Source organism: Dermochelys coriacea, chromosome 3 (assembly GCF_009764565.3).
Source record: "Dermochelys coriacea isolate rDerCor1 chromosome 3, rDerCor1.pri.v4, whole genome shotgun sequence".
In the NCBI taxonomy this organism is placed as follows: Eukaryota; Metazoa; Chordata; order Testudines; family Dermochelyidae; genus Dermochelys; species Dermochelys coriacea.
The window spans coordinates 86358699-86380844 of record NC_050070.1 but is presented as its reverse complement, the minus strand read 5'-3'; the positions used below and the strand labels follow the sequence as shown (position 1 = coordinate 86380844).

The window sequence follows — 22146 nt, the reverse complement described above, 5'->3', positions numbered from 1 at the left end:
AGATCAGTCTGTACCACTGCCTTTATCATTATTTGGCAGCTCACCAATCTGTATCATCTGCAAACTATCAACAGTGATTTTATATTTTCTTCCAGATATAAAAATTGTAAACAACCTTTGACTGAGAACCAATTGCTGTGGGAGCCCACTAGAAATTCTCCAACTTCTGGCTTAAGCAACTTGCCCAACATCCTATAGGATATCTGTGACAAAGCACAGGACAAGATTCTAGGTCTCCTGCAGCTCAGTGCCTTAAGTCACAAGATAACCTTTTTCTTCTGGACTATCTGTTTGCTCCTAGGCTAAACCTGGGAACTTAGATATGCAAACCATGTGCCCTCTGAGTGACAAACCCTTTCCCAAAGATTGAGTGTCATGTTCATGTTGTGTATCACGGGAAAAAACACTGAAGTTTGATGTCCTGCTTTACTCACTTAATGGGCTATAATTTAGAAATAGAAAGATTAAAATAAGTTGACTTCTCTCTAGGGAGAAAACCTTCACCCTAAAAGTCATAATCTTTAACTTTCACAAAGAAACAAATAAATGATGAACTTGTAAAAGTGAATATTAAGAAGTATAATGAACGTTTTGTTTATTAGTACATTTTACTGCACAAAAGCTAACATTTTAATCTTGAAAAATATGTCCAAGTGTAAAATCATATTTGGCTTCTTTTGGCCTTAGAATGAAGTATCTTGCGTTATAATTACATTTATGACAGAAATGACATCAAACTAAAATTATTAACCCAGGCAAAGATTTAAAAAACATATGTAGTAATACAATGACGTTAGCAGGCCACATAAGGCCTGGTCTATACTGGGCGGGGGATGGGGGAGGGAAATAGACGAACTAAGTCGGTCTAAGTTATGCAACTTCAGCTACGAAAACAGCATAGCTGAAGCCGACATACTTCGAGCTACTTACCACAGTACTTCACTGTGGTAGGTCGACTGCTGACGCTCCCCCGTCGACTCCGCCTATGCTTCTCACTCTGGTGGAGTACCGGAGTCGACGGGAAAGCACCCAGCAGTCGATTTATCACGTCTTCACTAAACGCGATAAATCGACTCCCACTGAAATCATTCGCTCTGGAGGTAAGTGTAGACATGCCAAAAGTATCAATGATAGTTAGCTCACGAAAGCTTATGCTCAAATAAATTTGTTAGTCTCTAAGGTGCCACAAGTACTCCTTTTCTTTTTGCGAATACAGACTAACACGGCTGCTACTCTGAAACCTGAAATTTGATTAAAGTAATTTGAGCAAATTTTTAATTTAGTCTAGTTTAAATTTTTGTTTAATTATTATCCTACAATAGTTCTCAATTAAATTACATCCTAGTCTTCCTTTTTAATTATTATTAAATATTTATATTATGGTAGCATACAAAGGCCCCAATCAGACTGAGTGCAAGCAAAATGCATGAATGCTAAAGACCGTATAAAAAGGAGCAATAGCATTTTATTTTTCTGGGGAACTTGTGTTCCTTTCAGACCTATCCAGCCTAAACAACATAACCCTTTTTATACCACACACAAACTTTAAAACCTTATTTGCAAGGATGTGCGTTATGCCAACCATTCTACTATCCAGGAACTGGACTCTTTGAGTATGTCTACACTGCAGTAAAACACTGCAGTTGACATGGGCCAGTTTTGAGTATTTTATTGCAGTGTAGATATATCCTTTGGAACCAATTCTTTTGTTTTTAAGAAGCAATTAAGTGAAATGCAGCCTCTCTCCTCACATATGCATGTGGAAATTTTGGAACCCAGTGAAAATTGCTTAATAGTTTCTAAAAGTATGTCTACACTGCACCCTCCTTTCAGCAGTGTGTAGAGTACATACATAACATGCCCCTCTAGCACAGGTATAAGCAGCAGTGTAGATTGTGAGGCACGGCTTAGGTGGCTACAATAAGGCCACACCTGAATCCTTTGAGTATGTATCCAACTCACCCAAGCAGGGCCTCCTCCTGTCTATAATGCTATTTTTAGCAGAGTAGAGACCCACTAATTCCCCATTGCTGGAGCCTATTGCTGGAGCCTTTTCTTGTCACAATGAAAGACTCCAGCAGAGGGGAAAGGTTCTGGCAGTGGGAGGCAGCAGGGAAAGATTCTGGCAGTTCCCCACTGCAAAACCTTTCCCTACTGCTTCCCCCCACCAAAGCCTTTCACTGACACATATAGCTACACATCGCAATGTGGATGGAGCCCATCTTTCACTGCAGCAGGTAGTTATACATACCCTACATGCTGCTGCCAATGGCGTGCAGTGAAGACACAGTCTAAGTTGGTTGCACATACAATCAGAGGACTACAAGTTATGGCCTGTATACTCAGAAATGAGGAAAATATCAGATCATTAAACCCAACCTGAAAGCCTGTGTTTCCTTTTGGGAGGGCAAACTGTTATACCTATGTGTTTGAAGATACCAAGGACAAAAGTAAACTAGGAAAACTAAAGGTAAATCAATAATCCAGGGAAAGAAGATACCCTACCAAACAAAATGGCACACAACTAACCTTCAGCATTTGTCTCATCTTAAAAGCTTGTGTCTCATCTTGAATTCAGAATATGAATATTTGAAAAATCAAATTTAATGTAAATAGATTTATGTAAGATAAACAGTCTACAGACTGTCCCAACATTTACCTGCAATGGGTGGACCAACTATCATAGGCACTGACATGAGTCCTAACAGGAATCCTATGGCCTGGGAGACATCCTGTGCACCAACTAGCTCAAAGGCAATAGGAGCCATGATACAAATGAAGCAGCCATCGAATAGACCCATGAAGAGGCAGACAGCAATGAGACTTCCCAAGGTATGGCACAGTGGAATCATCATGGACATCAGGCCAATTAAGAAGAATGAGATCACCTAGACAATGTCAAAAAAATTTAAAAAATCACATCAAATCAACGAGAGTTCTAAAATAGGGCGTAAATGCAGGCTTCATAACAACTGTGAGGAATTAAACTGGCTGCCTATATTTATTGTATAAAAAATACCCCAAAAAAACAAAAAGAACCACAAAAAAGTTCCTTGCTTCCTGCCAAAGTTTCTACTACTTACTCCACAGTAATGATGGATGACTCAGTTTCCATGTACATCAACATTTAAAAAAAATCTGCAGCTGCTGGGAACTATCCAGCTCCTCCTCCCCATCCTGGCAGTATCTCCTATTTGCAAGCTGGGCTCTGCTAGGTCCAGCAGCCCTAGTAACAGCTAGCAGCTCTGCAACCCATTTGTGTGGGGGGAAAAGGAAATTCTGCATAGAACATTAATTTCTGTGCAAATTTTGCATTGCGCAGTAGTGCAGAATTCCACCAGGAGTATAAACCGCTTTCAGGCATTGTAACATGATGTAGCATATTCAGGGAATTGGGGTGTTGTGAATTATCTGAAGAGATCAGTACTTTTCATAGGAATGCCAGGACAGAGGAAAGGGTTTTTCATGGGGGAGGATTTCCCAAGCCTGTTATGTACCATTAAGAGGAAGTTACTCACCTTGTGCAGTAATGATGGTTCTTCGAGATGTGTGTCCCTATGGGTGCTCCACTGTAGGTGTATGTGTGCCCCTGCGCCCCTGATAGGAGATTTTTGGTAGCAGTGTCCTGTTGAGCCCGCACATGTGCCATCCCTCCCTCGTGGTCTGCCTCGAGGCTATTTAGCACTGCATGGGCAAACCGCCCCCCCACTCCCTTCTCTACCACAGAGTCCTACAGAGAACTCCGAAGTAGAGGAGAGGAGGTCGAGTTGTGGAGCACCCATAGGAATATATATCTTGAAGAACCATCATTACTGCACAAGCTGAGTAACTTCCTCTTCTTCTTCGAGTAGTGTCCCTATGGGTGCTCCACTGTAGGTGACTCCCGAGCAGTACCCACCACTGGAGGCTGGGACTTCGGAGTGGAGTCTTTTACTACAGAGAGTACTGTGGAGTCGAAGATGGTGTGAGCGTCCAAATCTTCAGTGATCACATAATGTTCTGTGAAAGTATGGGCAGAGGCCCAAGTTGTTGCTCTATCGATTGCTGAGATAGGGGTATCCCTACAGAATGTAACTGAGATAAAAACTGATCTTGTGGAGTGCGTATGGACTCTGGACGGAAGCAAGCTGCGCCCTTGATAAGTGATTAATATAATTAGAGACCCATTTGGATAGTCTTTGAGCCGATATCACAGAGCTTTTGGATCTTTCTGTGGACAAAAGGAAGCATTTAGGGGATTTCCTGAAGTCCTTAGTCCTGTCCAAGTAGAATGCAAATGTCCTTCTAATATCTAGCACATGCACAATTGCCTCCCAGTTGTCACAATGTGGTTTTGGGAAAAAACAGGGAGACTGATCTGTTGATTCACATGGAAAGTGCAGAGAAAGTAGGGAGAAACTTGGGATATGGCCTTAGAATTAATTCGTCTTTTTAAAAAAAAACGTCAGTGAACGACGGGTGTGCCATCAAGGCCACTATTTCTCCTATGTGCCTAGCTGAGGTGATGGCAATTAGTAATGCTGTCTTCATGGACAGGTGTAAGAGAGAACAAGTTGCCCTGGACTCGGAGGGCAGTCTAGTCAAAGCCCTGAGAACTAGGTTAAAGTCCCAGGCTGGAGTGGGTGGTGTCACATGCGGGAAGAGATTCCCAATGCCCTTAAAGAATCTACGCATTAGTGGGTGAGCAAACACCAACTGGGAAGCCAATTTCACCGCGAGATGAACCTTAAGGAAGCTGAGTGAGAGTTTAAAATGTAGGGCAAAATCAGAGGGAGGAAAGATGAGGTTGGGTCTGTGTGTTTGACATTACACAAACTTGGAGTCATTTCCATTTTGTAGGTAACTATGTCGAGTAGTCAACTTTTGGTTGTATTGCAACACATCTTTCAGCTTGTCAGAGCATTCTGCCTCTAAGCCTTGGAACTAAGAAGGAGCCAAGCCTGGAGGTGGAGGACCCATGAGTTGGGGTGAAGGATCAGCCCATTGTTTTGAGAGAGTGGGTGAGGGATGGGCTGAAGAGAAACAGGAGGGCATACTGCCATCTGTGTCAGGTAAGGGAGCCAGACTTGTCATGGTCAAGAGGGGCAATCAGAATAACTCTCTCTTTGTCTCTTTGAATTTTCAACAGCATCTTGGATAGAGTAGGAAACTGGGAAGAGACATACAAGTGGGCCTTGTCCCATGGGAAGATGATGGCAACTGCCAGTGAATGTTTCCAGAGGCGGGCCGTGGAGCAACAAGGACCTTTCTAACAAAGAGATCCATAGTCAGGGTTCCCCAAAGGGCAGGTATATCTTGAAGCATCTCTGAATTCAGTACACACTCATTGTCATGAGAAAATTGCAGCTGACACAGTCGGCTGTGACATTCTGTATCCCTGGTAGATAGACAGCTGAAATGAGCACATTGTGATGGGTGCATCAATTCCAAAGTTTGAGTGCTGTCTTGTAGAGGGAGGGCGATCTGGCAGCTCCTTGGCGTACAGGTCACATTACATACAGGTCACATTAAGTCCATCATGACCTTTTTGTGTTGTTTTGGATGAAAGGCAGAAAGTGTGCACAGGCACTCCTGACAGCCCTTAGCCCCAAAACAGTGATATGGAAGGTCATTTCTGTGGAAGGCCATTTGTCTTGAACCTTATGGTTGTGGAAGTATTAGGGTGATATGTGTCCCAGGGTGGTGAATGTGGGAAGCGAGAGTAATGATCTTGCTTGTACTGCATCAAGGTTGGTACTAATAAAGTATAGTCACTGTACCAGGGTTAGTATGCCGCTACAATAAAGAGAGCCTTGGAGAATACCCTGTGTGGAGCAGTCTGTACTGAAAATCATCCCCTGACCCATAGGTAAGCAGTAGGAAATCTCCTGTATGATGGTGGTATTTGAGATATGGAAGCAGAAACCCTGTAGGTTCAGGGCTAGAAATCAATCTTCTTGCTTTAGAGCTGGTCCCAACTGCTGTGAAGTAGGGCAAGGTGACTTCTGAGAGGCGTGACAGGTGTATAGATGGCAGCTGATGCTGTAAGGTATCATTGTTCAAGCCCTCAACCAGCTCATCAAAAGTGCTTATAAGAGGCAGTTTGAGAGGTCATGGACTGGGGTGCAGACTGTTCCCACTTTTGAGCCTTGGGCCTCTTACACTGTGGCTCATAATAGCACTGAGATGGTGGGTATTGAGAAGATTGTGACCTGTGGAGTGGTTGAGAGGTATATCTTCTCTTCTGTCCCACAGTGTAGATTCCTAAGGAGTGTAACGTGGTCCAAGAATCTTTTAGTATGTGGAGAGAAAATCTGTCTTCTCCGCAAACAGTTTAGCCCTTCAAACTGGAAGTCTGTAGCTCTTTGGGCAATCTAGAGAGGTGTAGCCCAAAAAACAAAAACAACACAACCCGCCTCAGTACCACTGTCATGGAGACTGGGCGGGCAGCTGTAACAGCTACATCCAGTGCTGCCTCTAGGCCCAATCTGGCTATTAACTGACCATCTCTAAGAATGGCCTGAATCTGTTTTTTTTGTGTTTCCAGTAATGTTCCAGAAGCACACTGGGTTACCCATAATTAATAAAATTGTATTTGGCCATGTCAGTTTGATAATCTATGACTCTAAACAATAATGTTGTCGACAAATATTCCATCTTGCCAAGCCTGATCATATGGAGTTGACTTGGCATCACGTTGCTTGCTTTGTGCATTAACCACATCCACTATGATGGAGTTGGGTTGCAGATGTTGAAAACAAAGTCTGCCTCTTTGGGTAGGGTTTTTTTTTGTTGTTTTTTTTGTTTGTTTACACTCTGTTGCTGGATGGTGCGATGGAGGCTGGAGAACAATTCTAGATGAGAAGGTGGTGTGCAGAATTTCCACCAATTTGTGATGTGTATCTGCCACCTCCTGTAAGGGAATCTTCAGCTCGTCTGCCACCATCTTAGTAAGATCCAGAAAGTTCTTAAAATCTTCACCTACTGATGAGGGGTGGGCAGCACAGCCTCATCTGGGAGAGATGAGGAGAAGTGTGCTGGAGGGGGAGCTTTCTCTTCAGGTTCTTTTTCCTGTTTTGAAAAAGCTTCCTCTTGCCCTGACTCAAGTGCTCCCGACAGCCAGGCTGTAGCAAACCACCTGGTGGACTCTTCCTGAGAGACATCGGGGATGGTCACGACATGTGTGTGTACATCGCCCAAGAATTATAATATGACCTTTTTGGGGCAAGGCAGGAAGGCAGGCATGGGTGGTGGGCTTATCTCAGGGGGCCCATACCGTGATTGTAGGTTGGCTTGATGGAATTGGGGAGGACCCTTGTAGTGCAACGGTGGGACATGATGAGGGCCAAGGAAATGATCTCCTCCTGGCTAGTGTCAGATTCTTCATTGGGTAAGGGTGGCGCTGACTGGGGTATTGGCATTATACAGCCTGGTGCCAAGAGCGATTCTCGGTGCCAGGATGTGTTCGATACCGAGGTCCTGATACGAAGTAAAGGGGATTGCGGTTCTTCCTCAATCATCAGGTCTCCAGGGTACCAGAGCTCATGCAATACCATGGGTTCATTTGGTACCCCAGAGGAATGTCTGAGGTACGTTGTCAGAACCAATACTTGGGCGGAGCACTCCCTAAATGAGAGTTTTGTTGTGCCCAGTACAGAAAGTTTGTTGATGCCACTATTTTAGAGATGCTTCAGAGTAGCAGCCGTGTTAGTCTGTATCCGCAAAAAGAAAAGGAGTACTTGTGGCACGGTAATTGTCTGTCCTTGGGAACTGAGGCCACAGGTCTCCAGAGTACCAGAGCACGTGTGTTACCATGGGCTCACGTGGTACCACAGAGGAATGTCTGTAGTATGTTGTCAGTATCAATGGTTGGGAAGGTGCAGAACACTTCCTAGATGGGAGTTTTGTTGCACCTGGTACCAAAGGGTTTCTCTGTGCGCTCTTTTAGAGATGGTACGGTAATTGTCCCCTCACCTTAGACTGACTGACTGACTGCAGAAGCCCCTCAGTGTGGTGGGGACGGTGTGCATGGTGTGACAGCAGCGCTCACAGCACGGTAGAGCTGACAGCAGGAGATCCCTTCTTGGGTGCCTGCTTCAGAGCTGCCACAGCAGAACTCACAGCAAGGACCCCCTTATTGGTGCTGGTTTCAGAGTAGCAGCTGTGTTACTCTGTATTCGCAAAAAGAAAAGGAGTACTTGTGGCGCCTTAGAGACTTGCAAATTTATTTGAGCATAAGCTTTCGTGAGCTACAGCTCACTTCATCGAATGCATCCGATGAAGTGAGCTGTAGCTCACGAAAGCTTATGCTCAAATAAATTTGTTAGTCTCTAAGGTGCCACAAGCACTCCTTTTCTTTTTTCTTATTGGTGCTGTCATCTTACCGAGGTGGCTGCTCTGGGGAGCTCCACTGGCTGGCCAGCTACTCAGAATGCATGTGTTGGGATCGGTGTGGAGATGGCTGCACTGGGAAACCCCTCTGGCCAGCCAGTTGCTCAGAGGAGCTCTTTTTATGAGCCTTTCCAGGGGGAGTCTGCTGGTGGCTTTCGCCCCCACCCCTTCTCTTCTTCTCCACTTGACCCCTTTTGAAATGAAGGCTCCGGGGATGGTCTGGGGTCAGCACCCACCGGAGTCCCCTGCAGACTGAAGTGTTTTCTCCATAGGGAGGAATTTTTACTTCAGCTCCCAGCTCCTGTGAGGCTGCCGTTTTAGCTGTGGAAGGTAAAGCACTTCTGTGAGCGTCTCCCAGGCACAGTGAGTGTCTGGCCATTACAAGAACTGACTCCTGGCAGGAGAGGCATGCTTGGAGCAGAGCGAGCCAGGTATGCCCCTGTGCAGGGGGTTGTCATCCTCTAGCAGGGAGGAATGCAGAAGAACATTGTCTTTACTTTTTTTTTTTAAATTGAAAATAAAAAATGATGAGTCTACAGATGCCTGGGGGCGGGGGGAAGGGGGAATGCCTCCAGACAGGGCAGGAAATTGAAGTTCTTTTCCTTTCTCTCTCTCTTTTTTAACCCAAAGGAATAAAATAAAAGAAACACTACTTATGCTAATGATACAGATAAGGAAGGGAAAACTGCTCATTCCATCTGAGGCCAAAGGCGGTAGAGAAGTAAGTGGGGGGGTTCCCCCCCCCCAGTGCTAAATAGCTTGGAGGCAGACCACAAGGGAGGGAGGGCACATGCTTCAGCTCAAGGGGACACTGCTACCAAAAATCTCCTATCAGGGGCGCAGGGGCACACACACCTGCAGTGGAACACCTATAGGGACACTACTCAAAAAACCACCACAGAAGACTTTTTAGGTAGTTTTTATACTAGGGAAATTTACAAAAGAATTCCCACTAGTTCTAATGAGACTTCTGCAGAGCTCTTGGGAGCCAAAGTATAGACAAGACATTGCCAGACAGATTAATTTTTGCCACCGCTTCAATTAGACTTGTTTTTCAGCAGGTTTAACTAAAACAGTGGCAGAAATAGGTTTGGCTATCAGAGACTTGCCTATATTACAGTTTCCACAAATTCTAGTACTAGATCACCTCTCTAGGAGATAGAATCATGGCTGAGCGTAAGCAGAGGACTGCTGATGTAGTCCAATATTGTTCTTCTAAAAGCAGTCCAATTTTGCTCCTATAAAAGCAAAATCTCTGTGGTGACATAAAAACATTGTCAATAATTGTCCTTTCCTCCAGTTGTGTTCCAAAACTTCCATTGGGCAAGGAAAAAACAGTGAACATTTTAGACAAAGTTTTGGTGACCATTTTAGACAAAGTTCAGATTAACCAATCATTCAAGTATAGACAAAGATGAATCAACCTTATCTGTGACATTTAATAGTTAAATAGTAAAAGGCTGAGAAAGACAGAATATGATAAGAATCCCTTGATCACAATCACTGTTAATTGGAAAAGTCATAATGTGGAAATACATTTTACATAGAGTCAAGAGCAAATAACTAGCCCATGGAGGAAAGATAGATTCAGAAAGCTTTATATCTCTTCTTTTTGTCTCCCACTATCCAGAATAGACCTCAAGTTCTAGGTGTCTTCCCCCGCCCCCCAAAAAAAATAAAAAACAAAACCATAAACAAACACACACTGGTTGATCTTACAGTTAGGGTTGTACTCAAGTGCATTTTGCTTGCTGTGGTTAAAGCAGAAGTGAAAATAAAACGCTAACCCTGGTAGCCTAAAAGACTCAGATGGCATTGTCGCTTCCTAAACAAGTTGTTTCGTTCCACAAGTGTCTACAAAACAAAGCAACTTCCCAAAGAAGGATAAAGAAAATGTATCAGATAGCTAAAATTTTGCAAAGGAGAATGCTTGTAAATCATTTCACTACAAGATGGTAGAATCTTAGTGGGAAGTAGATATCTAGTTGCCTTAGTCAGCCATTTCATTCATAACTAGAGTTGCTGAAGATGTTAGATACTGGCACATTGTGGATAATACTGTAGTAAAATACTGCCCGTCTTTCTGTAGCCAAAGAAATCTCACTTACCATGATTATCCACATCAACTCTCTCAATTAAGAGATATAAATGTGAAGGAGCACTGAATTTACTGTTAGACTGTTTCAAAAACTACCATACCACTTTGGAGAGATGGTGAATACTCACTTCCCCTCTTAAAAGTGCTGCTTTGAGGCAGAAGAGGCAGATGCAAGAGACTGGCTTAATAAGACAGAGAGAGCATACATGTCTCCTCTCTTCAAATTAGTTGAAACAGAAGAGCCTTAGTCACTTAATTAGTAAAATCTATATCCTGGAAGAGAATGTCAGAGTTTTTACCCTAGCCATCTAAGGAAATTGATGCTTCAAAGTAAATGATGCAGCCACAGAACTTAATGAGTATTATTGCAAGTTTGACAACTATCAGACAAAGAGATAAGATCGTGGTGGCTTTTAAACTACATGCAACTTCTCTTTTCTGCCTATTTGCAGTTGGTCATAGCAATAATAAAATCTCTTAAGTGTTACAGTAGGTTATAAATCAGTCCAAAAGTATGTCCGGGGTTCCTTCATCTTCCCCGTTTGAATCTCTTAAATGTGAGTAAGCGTACATAGCCATGGTAACAAAGATTAGTCCATCTAGCAGAACTGTCCATTGAATGCAGTACAATTAAAATCCATTAGATGTCTCTCTTGTTATTTCTGAATGAGTTTCTATTCCCATTCTCTTTTTGAAGTGGTTAATACTACCTAAAAACTCTTCAAAACTAGAGCTGTGCAAAATATTTACATTAAAACCTCAAACCTACTCATATTTTCCAAAGCTTTCACAAAACTATGTTCATGAATATGAAACAAAATTGTTTGCACAGCTGGGAAACTTGTGAGCTTCTACTCTCTCCCCAAATTTAGGTGTCTTTGTAGGCTTGGGGGGCAGTAATATGCCTCCTTGTCCTTTCTGCATGGGCCAAGTAGTTCCTTTTGCCACTTCCCTGGGGTTTTTGGGGACGACAAACAGCCACTTCCTCCATCGGGATCTTTAAGGTACATATCTAACATTCACAAGGTCTTATTAGCATGGGATCAGAACATTAAGGAATAGGGAAAACATAACTTGCTGCCAAATGACACTAGTTGACTTGGGTCAAGAAAAGCCCTAGAATCTTTAGTGCAGTATCATCAGGAAACCCTTCTTTAACATCCATACCCTAGGTATTATAGGGTATGTTTTCTAGCATGTAGTTGTTAGGGAACCCCAAAACAGTTCTCTAGCTACTATGCTACATAGATTACAGCATGTGTCTGAACTTCAGCTCAACAGAACCAGCTGGCAACAGAAGAGTTTTCTCCCTATTGAAAGCAAGGGTCCTTAGCACATCCTGTTCCCTCAGAAACCTTCATCAAAGGGCTCACAAAGGCATCTGTTCCCATAACTACTGCTCCCTGAGCACACTACTGGGAAGGAAGAAGCCACCTAAAACCTCCAAACGGCATGGAATCTATAGACACCTACCTCTAGGAGGAAAGAGTGAGGTAGATCAACAGCTCCTCCTCCTTGAAAAACAAAGGTAAAAAGGAGTTCTAAGATTTAGAGAGTCATGCACTTAGTCCTGGAGGACCCTGGTATTGGTAACTGCATATACATTCTGCCTAAAGGTTTGAATTTAAAAAATTTAAAGGAATTCTGTTCACTTCCAGTTCCTGCAGACCAAATTGTAGAGTTTAGTTCATAAACTCCCTTGCAAACCAAACTCCCAAGGGTGTGAATGGTTTAATCTATATAAAAGGATTCCAGAAATATCATTCCAAAGCCTGGAAAGTTATTCTGAAGCCTAAAATGTCATTACAGAGGGTTGGATAGGGAAGGCTGTGCTTCCCCAAAGAGCCTGGACCCTGCCCCCTATCCGCCCCCTCCCACTTCCTGCCCCTTAACTGCCTCCCTCAGACCCCCCCAACCTATCCAACCCTTCCCCCCCACCCCTTGTCCCCTGACCACCCCCTCCCGGGACCCCCCACCCCTAACCATCCCCCTGGGACCCTACCCCCATCCAACCCCCCCCGTCCCTTGACTGCCCTGCCCCCATCCACTCCAACACCTCTCCAACCCCCCCGTTCCCCATCCCCTGACCGCCCCCCCAGAACCTCTGCCCCATCCAACCGCTCCCTGTCCCCTGTGCCCCTTATCCAACTCCCCCGCTCCCCATCTCCTTACCATGCCGTTCAGAGCAGCAGGAGCTCGCAGCCCTGCCACCTGGCCAGAGCCAGCCACGCTGCCCTTGTGGCAGCATGGCTGCGGGGGTGGGGGGACGGCAGGGGAGGGGCTGGGGGCTCAAGGGCCGGGCAGGACAGTCCCGTGGGCAGGATGTGGCCCACGGGCCATAGTTTGCACGCCTCTGATCTAGACAAATGCATTTTCCTGTAAGTATAGTGCCCTCTTCTAGTTGGCAGGGCAGACAAGCTGCCTGCTTTGAAATGCTCTCTAACTCAGAGGAAAAGTAAAGCACACAGAAGGATGATGATATACCAAAAACAGTGACATTTGCCTCAAAAAAGTAAGGTTTCATGCAATCACACAAGTTATTTTGAGGGGCACACAACTTCACATGTTGCCACTAGAGTTGTACTCAAAAAATGCTGGTAAAATTAGTGGACAATTCTGGTTTCAGGAAGGCAAAAATCACAGTCATTTTGCTTCCCATTTTTCCCAATGAAATTGAAAGTCAGTTTTGGAATGCACAAAAATCTTGCTATTTCACAGAAAAAAGCGTTTTTTCTTTGAAATTTCTCATTTCTCAATAGGGCAAGTCTGCAATTTTCCTGCAGCAAAAATGTACAACATTTGTTAGTAGCAGCAAACATGTGCACCTCATTTGTGCATTGCACACATACTGCCGAAAATATTAACTAGCAGAATAAGAAAAGGTACACAAGACTGTTAGTCTATTGCATCATCATGCAGAAGCTGTACCTGTAAATAAACTTTTTTTGCACCAGGAATATAGTCTGCAACTCTGCCGAAGATCAATCGTCCGACTCCTGAAGTGATTCCAAGACACAGCAGAAGCACCTCTTCTTGTACATTTTCACCAAGCCTCTCTTTTACATGTTTCATCTGTTTAAAATAATAAAAATAAAAAGAGGGGATGGGCAGAGAAAATGATGTGGAAATAGAATAATAAGAACAAAAAATCTATAGCATCTTACAGAGCCTTAAGTTTCCTTTACTTTAAAATAAAAGTAGTTCAGACTGAAAATATATGGTTGGTCTCTGTGTATGGGAAAAAAACCTAACAGTCCCCCATTAGGTGAATGCTTTTAAGAGTTCAGTTTAGGAAGTACAATGCTGTGTAGCATTCCAAGGCTCCCTTTTTGCAGTGGATCCCCTTTCATCTACCTCAATGACTCCTCTGATCCACAGCACACTAAGCTAGATGCAATGTGCATTTGAATCAGTGGAAAGACTCCCATTGACTTCAATGGGCTTTGCATAGGGCCCACTGGGAGAAGGAAAAGTAACAAATCAAGCAAAGAGAAAAAAGTGAATAAAATATTATTGATATACATTTTACCTTAGTCTTTTCTTAATCAGCTTTTTCAGCTTCTCACTAGGTTATAGAGAATGGTAAATCAAAGTAAATATAATAAACAAACCATGGTGATGATCCAGCACTCTTAACTATTTCCCTGCCAATCTTTTAACTAGAAACACCCAGTTATTCTGGAATTATGGCCAGTCTTTACTTATGAGGGAAAATTTTGAGAAGAAAGCTATTACTTATTATTAAATTTATTTTACTTTATAATCTTTCCCTTGATTATTGATCTCTGCTGAAGTAAACGGTAGAAACGTACTGACGCACTGCATGAGCGAATCTGAAGGTAGAAGTCAATTTGGAAGAAAGTGTCTGAAATGAGAGATTTCATGATTCTCAGGAAATGAAGGAGTGAAAGCCACGGAATAAGGAAAATGAACTTCACAAAAGCAGACTTTAACAAACTCAGAGAACTGTGGGTAAGGTCCCATGGTTAGGGCCCTACCAAGTTCATGGCCATGTAAAATGCGTCACGGACCGCGAAACCTGGTCTCCCTCCATGAAATCTTGTCTTTTGTGTGCTTTTGCTCTATACTATGCAGATTTCACAGGACAGACCAATGTTTCTCAAATTGGGGGTCCAAAATGGGAGTGGGGCTGGGGCAGGGTGGGGGCGGAGCAGAACAGGGGCTTAAGGGAAGGGGTTGAGTGGGGGTGGAGTTGGGTTCGGGGGCCATGGGGAAGAGGCAGGGCAGGGGCTAAAGTAGCATGCAGCTGCACAGGGCGCCAGGAAATGTGGTGCCCCAAATTCCCTGGTGCCCTACGCAGCTGCATACTTTGCGTATGGGTAGGGACGGCCATGCCCAGACACTCACATCCCCTACTCCCAGACTCCAAGGATCCAGAGAGAGAAACAGCCTGAGGCTGGGTTGTGGGCTTGTATGAAGTTTCCTGGAGACCATTCCTTCTTTCAGGGCATGCTGGGAACTGCAGCTGCCTGGAACCCTCCAGCTCCTCCTCACCTTCCCCCTCTCCTCAGCAGTGTCCTGTATTTGCCAGTTGGAGAGCCAGGCCCGGCTGGGCCTGGTGGCCCCTAGTGATGGCCAGCAGCTCTCCAGCACCAATTCTGTGGGGAAAAATGGAATTCTGCACATAACATTAATTGTGTGCAAATTCTGCATTGTGCAGTGGCATAGAATTCCTCCAGGAGTAGCGATAGTGTCAAATTCGCATTGTTTTGTATCCAAAGACTTTGAAATGCAAAGTCTAGATATGCATGCTGTTTATTTAGAGTTATGGTAGATCTTCATTTCAGGTCACACTTTCTTTCACAACATCATGTTCTCCCTATAGTTTTGCCAATTCTCCTCAATTTTATTGAGCATCTCGCCAATATGAATTTTTCTTAAAGATCTATTTCGGGAGTCATGTGATTATGGACACAAATCAGACGTCAAGAATTATAACATTCAAAAACCAGTTGGAGAACACTTCAATCTCTCTGGTCACTCGATTACAGACCTAAAAGTGGCAATTCTTCAATAAAAAACTTCAAAAACAGACTCCAACGAGAGACTGCTGAATTGGAATTAATTTGCAAACTGGATACAATTAACTTAGGCTTGAATAGAGACTGGGAGTAGATGGATCATTACACAAAGTAAAACTATTTCCCCATGTTTATTTCCCCTCCTCCCCCCCCCCCACTGTTCCTCAGACGTTCTTGTCAACTGCTGGAAATGGCCCACCTTGATTATCACTACAAAAGGTTTTCTTTCCCCCCCCCCCCCCCCGCTGGTAATAGCTCATCTTAAGTGATCACCTTCCTTACAGTGTGTATGGTAACACCCATTGTTTCATGTTCTCTGTGTATATAAATCTCCCCACTGTATTTTCCACTGCATGCATCCGATGAAGTGAGCTGTAGCTCACGAAAGCTTATGCTCAAATAAATTTGTTAGTCTCTAAGGTGCCACAAGTACTCCTTTTCTTTTTGCGAATACAGACTAACACAGCTGCTTACTCTGAAACTTATCTACTGTGCAGGAGACACAAGAGACACGCTCTGTCCCCAGACTTCTGCAGCAAAGGTAAAATCCTACTGGATTGAAGATAATTTCTGAATGGGAAAAATGGAACAAAATGGAGAATAGTACAGAGAAGATGGAATGAACATGGATTAAGGACAGACACACACGAGGAAAAGCATGGATAGAAAAAAAGTTGTGGTCTGAATACAGGCCTAGGAATCAACAGCTGTGAACATGGTTCTGACACCAACTTGTTACTTGGATAATAATCTGACATTGGAAAATGCCTCAGTTTCCCCATCTGTAAAATGAGAATAATACCTACTTCTCAAGGATGTTAGGAAAATTAATTTGCCACTCTGAACAGCAAATTGAAAAACAGACAATATAAATTCTAAAAATTAGTGTTAGAGAAAATATACAGGAGAAGGGGAGAGACGAAAACCAGAATGAAAGAATATAAATATACACACAAAGTAGAGTGAACATTTCAAGAAAAAATAAGTTGATGAATCTGTGTTGGAATACACCTATGTTCACACCCTATACACCATTGTAATAATCGTTATACAAAGTATATATCATTTGAAAACTCATAATTAGTTGGTCAGTATTGTCCTGATAAAACGTGTGTGACAACACTATGTGAAGTTATAAGATTCCCCTGTATGATGTTATTAACACATGCTCCAAACCCTACAGCCCTGCCCAAGCAGAAGTCGGTAAACAGATCTGTCTTAAACAAAGGAATGTGTGCTTGCTTTAATTTGCATTTAAGCAGTAAACAGAGTCATCAAGCAGGAAGGGAAAACAAAAGAAGTTCAAACAGGTTAAAAAACAGCAAGGGCATATCTTCCACATAGACTCTCTGTCTCCTGGTTCTCAGATGGAAATGTTTTTCAAGAAGGGCACTGAAACTATAAAAAGGATGGACAAACACCCCAAGTTACCCCTCTCTTTCTCCCTACCCACCTCATTCTCCTCACCCGAGAAGACAAAAGTAAACAGCCATTGGACTCTGAGGGAGAGGTCCTTACCTGAGGTGTCCATGCACCTTGTGTTGTATGGTCACCCATGTGGGCTCCCCATCATATGAAGGGTGCACTCATAGTTATAGTTGTGTTGGGTGCACACAGGAGGATACGGACTCTGGCATGAATGTGCTTCATGTTTGTCCATCAGGCAAGGAAGATAGGACACTGGCAGAGATTGGCACCTTGGTATTCATGCTGTCTGTCTGGCAAGTAAACAGATTGAAACCAGGACTGTAGACAATGGAGGTGTGACACTGAGCCAGAAGGAGTGAAGCACTAGCCGGCTAACTAACCCACATTCAACTTTTAGAGACATATTAGTAGATAATGATTGTATTTTTTGTGTTTACATATACACCTCTGCCCCGATATAACACGAATTCGGATATAACGCAGTAAAGCAGTGCTCTGGGGGGCGGGGTGGCACACTCCGGTGGATCAAAGCAAGTTTGCTATAACGCAGTTTCACCTATAACACAGTAAGATTTTTTAGCTCCCGAGGACAGTGTTATATCGGGGTAGAGGTGTATATCGTTAGAGGCAGACAGTGTAACCAAATGGTTCCTGTCTGTTGTTATATTCTGTTAATTCAGAGATAAATAGGAGATGTTAACATTTAGATTAACTGTAAATGTAATAATTATGACGTTGCACTCCATGTGTTTTATGAAAATATGCTAATGAGTAAATATAATGTAGCTGGAATATGCTTTATGCAAAAGGTCTCTTGTAAGGTATCATTACAAAGCTTATAATCTACTGTGTTCATCCTATTTGTATGAATGCATCATTCTTGTACCTAAACTAGGAATGTGAAGTATTACTCTGAGGTCCTATTGTAAGTATGCAAAGTGTGGACCATTAATGGTGGCTTAGGATCTTGATGGCTCCCATTAACTAGAACAATTGGTTCTAAATGGCTCTGTTTACTTACAAGCCTTTCTGTGTTTGTGTGAGTCAGGCAGGAAAGAATGGAGGCTGGGGGTCTCACAGGACATGTGACCATGTCACCTGGTACTGGAATCCATCTTAAACCTGGTGCTTTTCCATTTAGGAGGAGGGGCGGAGAGGGACCCAGAGAAACAAAAGATTCCCCCCTTGGGCCAAAGCTATAAAAGGGGATGGAACACAACAAAGGGGGCTGCCAGTCATGAGAAATCCCTAGTTACCACCTGAGCTGGAACTAACAAGAACTGTACTGGGGAATGGATTGGGCCCAGACTAAGGAGTCATCTAGTCTGTGAAAGAAGCTTATTGGAACATTTCTGAGGGTGAGATTTACCTGTATTCAGTTTCTTAATGTATTAGGCTTAGACTTGCGTGTGTTTTTTTAATTTTGCTTGGTAACTTACTTTGTTCTGACTGTTATTACTTGAAACCACTTAAATCCTACTTTTATACTAAATAAAATCACTTTTGTTTATTAGTAAACTCAGAGTAAGTGATTAATACCTGGGGGAGCAAACAGCTGTGCATCTCTCTCTATCAGAGGGTGAACAATTTATGAGTTTACTCTGTATATGCTTTATACAAAGTAAAACAGATTTATTTGGGGTTTGGATCCCATTGGGAGCTGGGTGCTGGAGATAGGTAACTTGCTGAGCAGTTTTTGGTTAAAGTCTGCAGCTTTAAGGGCGTGAACCAGACCTGGGTCTGTGTTGCAGAAGACTAGGGTGTCTGGCTCACTAAGGCAGGGTTCTGGAGTCCCAGGCTGGCAGTGGAAAATGAGCTCCGAGGTAATTTCAGCACATAGGTGATAGTCCCAAGGGGGTCTCTGTGACCAAACTCGTCACAATAATATCATCGTCTTTATTTCTCTTTGAAGTATGTAGTAAGTTACCTGTAAATGGAAGGAGATAAGCAGTTGCCTTATGCTAATCTATGCAGCTAATTACCAGTGGTGCATAGGAAATAGAAGGTCTTACTTCAAAGCCACAATGATCACCTATTGTTCACCCAAGGAATATCTGCGGTCAAGAGGCTGTCAATAGCCTTCCAGAGATCTACACAAGAATTCTAGGGCCCTGATTCTGTTCTCTTAGATCTGTTTAAGCTTCATAGGGGAAGTATGAGTAGCAAAACTGAGGTCTCCAGCTCCAGCCTCAATCACCCTGATATTGGATTTTGGATTATAACCTAACTAATTCTGAAAGAACTTTTTGCAATTCTAAAGCTCATCTACTATAAAACTGACCTAAGAATTTTATTAATGGCTGTATGTATAATATTCTTTTAATCAATACATTTAGTTTAATAATTAATAAGAATTGGCTGTAAGAGTGTATTTGGGTAAGATCTGAAATATTCATTGCCCTGGTGGGTAATGTTTCCGATCCTTTGGGACTGGTAGAGCTTTATATGTGATGAACAAGATTTTCAGTAATCCTCATCATATTTAACTTGGCTGTCTGGGTGGGAGCCCAAGGCTGAGTTGCTTTAAGGGAGCTGTATTTTTGGCTTTTGGGTAACCAGTAAGGTATTATAGAAGCTGTTTTGTTGCTGGATTGGTGAATCTAATTATTAGAAATAACCACCAGTTTTGCGGATCGTCTGCCCCATCTTTGCAGTTTGCCCTAATTGAGCAATCTAAGTGTGGCCCCTAGGACCTCAGTCATAGGAGGTGAAGCCTGGTGAACAGCATTAAGTAAGTAAGAGAGGATGTGGCCTAGCAGGAAAAGACAGATCTTGACTGTAGTTTGAGGTCTGCAAAGGACTTGTCTTATCAGGCTGTTCCTGGCCTGGAATCTGTTCTAGGGAGGTAGGTCCTTGCTGAGGTTGAGTCTAGGGTTACTCCTATAAAGTCTATGGTCTGCATGGGAGTCAAAGTAGCCTTCTCCATGTTTATGTAGAGATTCTCAAAGATGCCAGAAGGTGAAGCAGATAAGATTCCCAATGGCTGGATTTGCCTGTTGGGAGACAAGCATCCAGATACAGCAAGACAGTGTTTCATCTCATCTGTGCTGCCACCACTGACACCTCCTTTATGAAGACCCGTGCTAATGCTGCAAGACCGAATGGGAGGACTCTGAGCATGTAGTGTTTCTGGCCTACCAGAAAGGTCAGGAACATTCTGTGGGACAGGTGAATGTCCGCATGAAAGTAAGCAACTTCAATGTTGAGAGCAACAAACCATGCGTCTTTTTCCATGGAGGGAATTATTGATTCCAATGTAATCATGCAGAATTTTAATTTGAGAATAAAAATATTTAATATTTAAAAATATTTTAAAAAGCTCCCATCTCCCTTTTTCTTGGGAAACTATGAAACATTGGGAGTAGAACTCTTTCCCTTGATGTTGATATGGCATTCACTCTACAGCTCCTCATTGGAGGGGAGAGTCCACCTCCTGACAGAGGATCTCCTTGCAAGAGTGGTCCCTGAAGAGGAGCTAGGAAAGGGTTTTGTGAGGAGCTGGGTAAAGAAACTCGACAGTGTAGCCGAAGAGGATGATATCAATTACCCACTTGTCCATTGTTACAGCCATCCATTTGTGGAGGAAATATAGCAGGCAGCCACCAAAGATTCAGGAAGCAGATGGGAATGCATCAGTGATGGTTTGCAACTCTTGCGCATCCTGTCAAAAGTAACCATTGGGTGGTGAATGAGGTTGGCTGGTAGATGTTGAGGTGGATACGGCTGCATACCTTGGTCTTTGAAACTTCTGATGCTTGCACAGTGGTTTGTATGGTTGTTGGTGGAAGAAAGGCTGTGGGAGAGGCCTTCATTTGTACACCTGTTTGTGATATTTCCTCTTTTGGGCCCAGGGTATAAAGGCCCAGGAAGTGAAAAGTTGTCCTAGAGTCTTTTAATGAATGCAAAAACTCATCTGTATTCTCATCAAAAGAATCAGTCTTGTCAAAGGGCAAATCCTCGATAGTGTTCTGAACCTCTCTGGGGAACCCTGAAGGGCAAAGCCACAATTCATATTGCATTACTATGGTGGTTGCTATGGCTTGACATATGACGTTGGCTGTGTCCACTGCAGCTTGGAGCAAAGTTTTGGCCACAAATATACCCTCTTTCATAACAGCTTGGAATTGAGCCCGAATCTCTTGAGGAATTTTATCTTTAAACTCCAAGAACTTGGACTAGTTCAGAAAATAATACTTAGCTAACAGGACTAATTTATTATTCTAAACTGGAACATAGTGGATGAGAATAATTTCCTCACCAGCAGGTTAAGGTGTTTAGAACACTTGTCTGCAGCTGTGGTCTTATGGAGTTGTTGCTGGATGTTTTATTGGCTGCTGCTACTACTAGGGATTTGGGGGTAGGGTGTGTGAACAAAACTTCAGCACTTTTCACAAGCACAAGGTATCGTGTCTCAGTCCTTTTGAGTGTAGGGGTGTGTTGGGCTGAAGGATGTCCAGAAGCTTATGTTGCATTATCATGGACCTCCTCAAGCAGGATCTGGAGTTTAGTTGCCAGCCTCCGCAAGAGTTCTTGGTATTGCCTGTGGTCAGCAGGTGGGGACGGCGAAGATGGGGTGCTTGCCTCATCACAAGGATGATAAGCCTGTAGATATTGTTGGTACCGAAGGATCCAGCTAAATGTCTTCCTCCTCCACATACTCTGGCAGAGCTGTTTGCTGTTATCTAAGCAAAGAGGGCTGTTGAGACTCTCACACAGATCCAGGGTGCCATACATAGGGATCCCATGGGCCCCAATAGTACCAGTATGATGAAAACTGGTTGTGGAGAGGGGCACTCCAGTGGTTCCACAGATGATAATCCTGTTTAGGCAGAGGACAAGTCTAAGACAGTCTAGAAATCCGGTCCAACTAACCCCCATTGTGACTGTGATGGTATGTCCTGGACATCTGATTCAGCTGAGGAAAAGGTCGGATCTGGTTCCATAGGTAGTACTGTCAATGCCAGTGGATGGAGACTCCAATTCATGGATGGAGAAGGGGACTAACGCTTTCTCCTCAAGGTAGATTCCTCCTCTAGTGTTGAACTGCCCCTCAGAAGGACTGGACCCGAAAGCAGAGGAGATTATTGGTATGGCAGGGCGAAGATACCTCCAAAGAGGTACAAGTCTTAGTCTGTCTTGGAGTGTGAAGGGTCACTGCCATCAAAACTGGTGCCTCCATGGACTTAGTTGTCAGTAGATCCTTACGGG

At 43.4% G+C, this 22146-nt stretch overlaps 1 protein-coding gene across 2 annotated transcripts in view; it reads right to left on the bottom strand.

Moving 5' to 3' along the window:
• SLC16A10 (solute carrier family 16 member 10) overlaps positions 1-22146 on the bottom strand; it is a 166170-nt gene that overhangs the window by 4125 nt on the left and 139899 nt on the right. For both annotated transcript variants that reach the window (XM_038395398.2, XM_038395397.2), the window contains exons 4-5: positions 13397-13540; positions 2660-2888 (exon numbers count right to left, since the gene is read on the bottom strand). In XM_038395398.2, coding sequence (XP_038251326.1) covers positions 2660-2888; positions 13397-13540 — 373 coding nt within the window. The remainder of the gene's footprint in view (positions 1-2659; positions 2889-13396; positions 13541-22146) is intronic.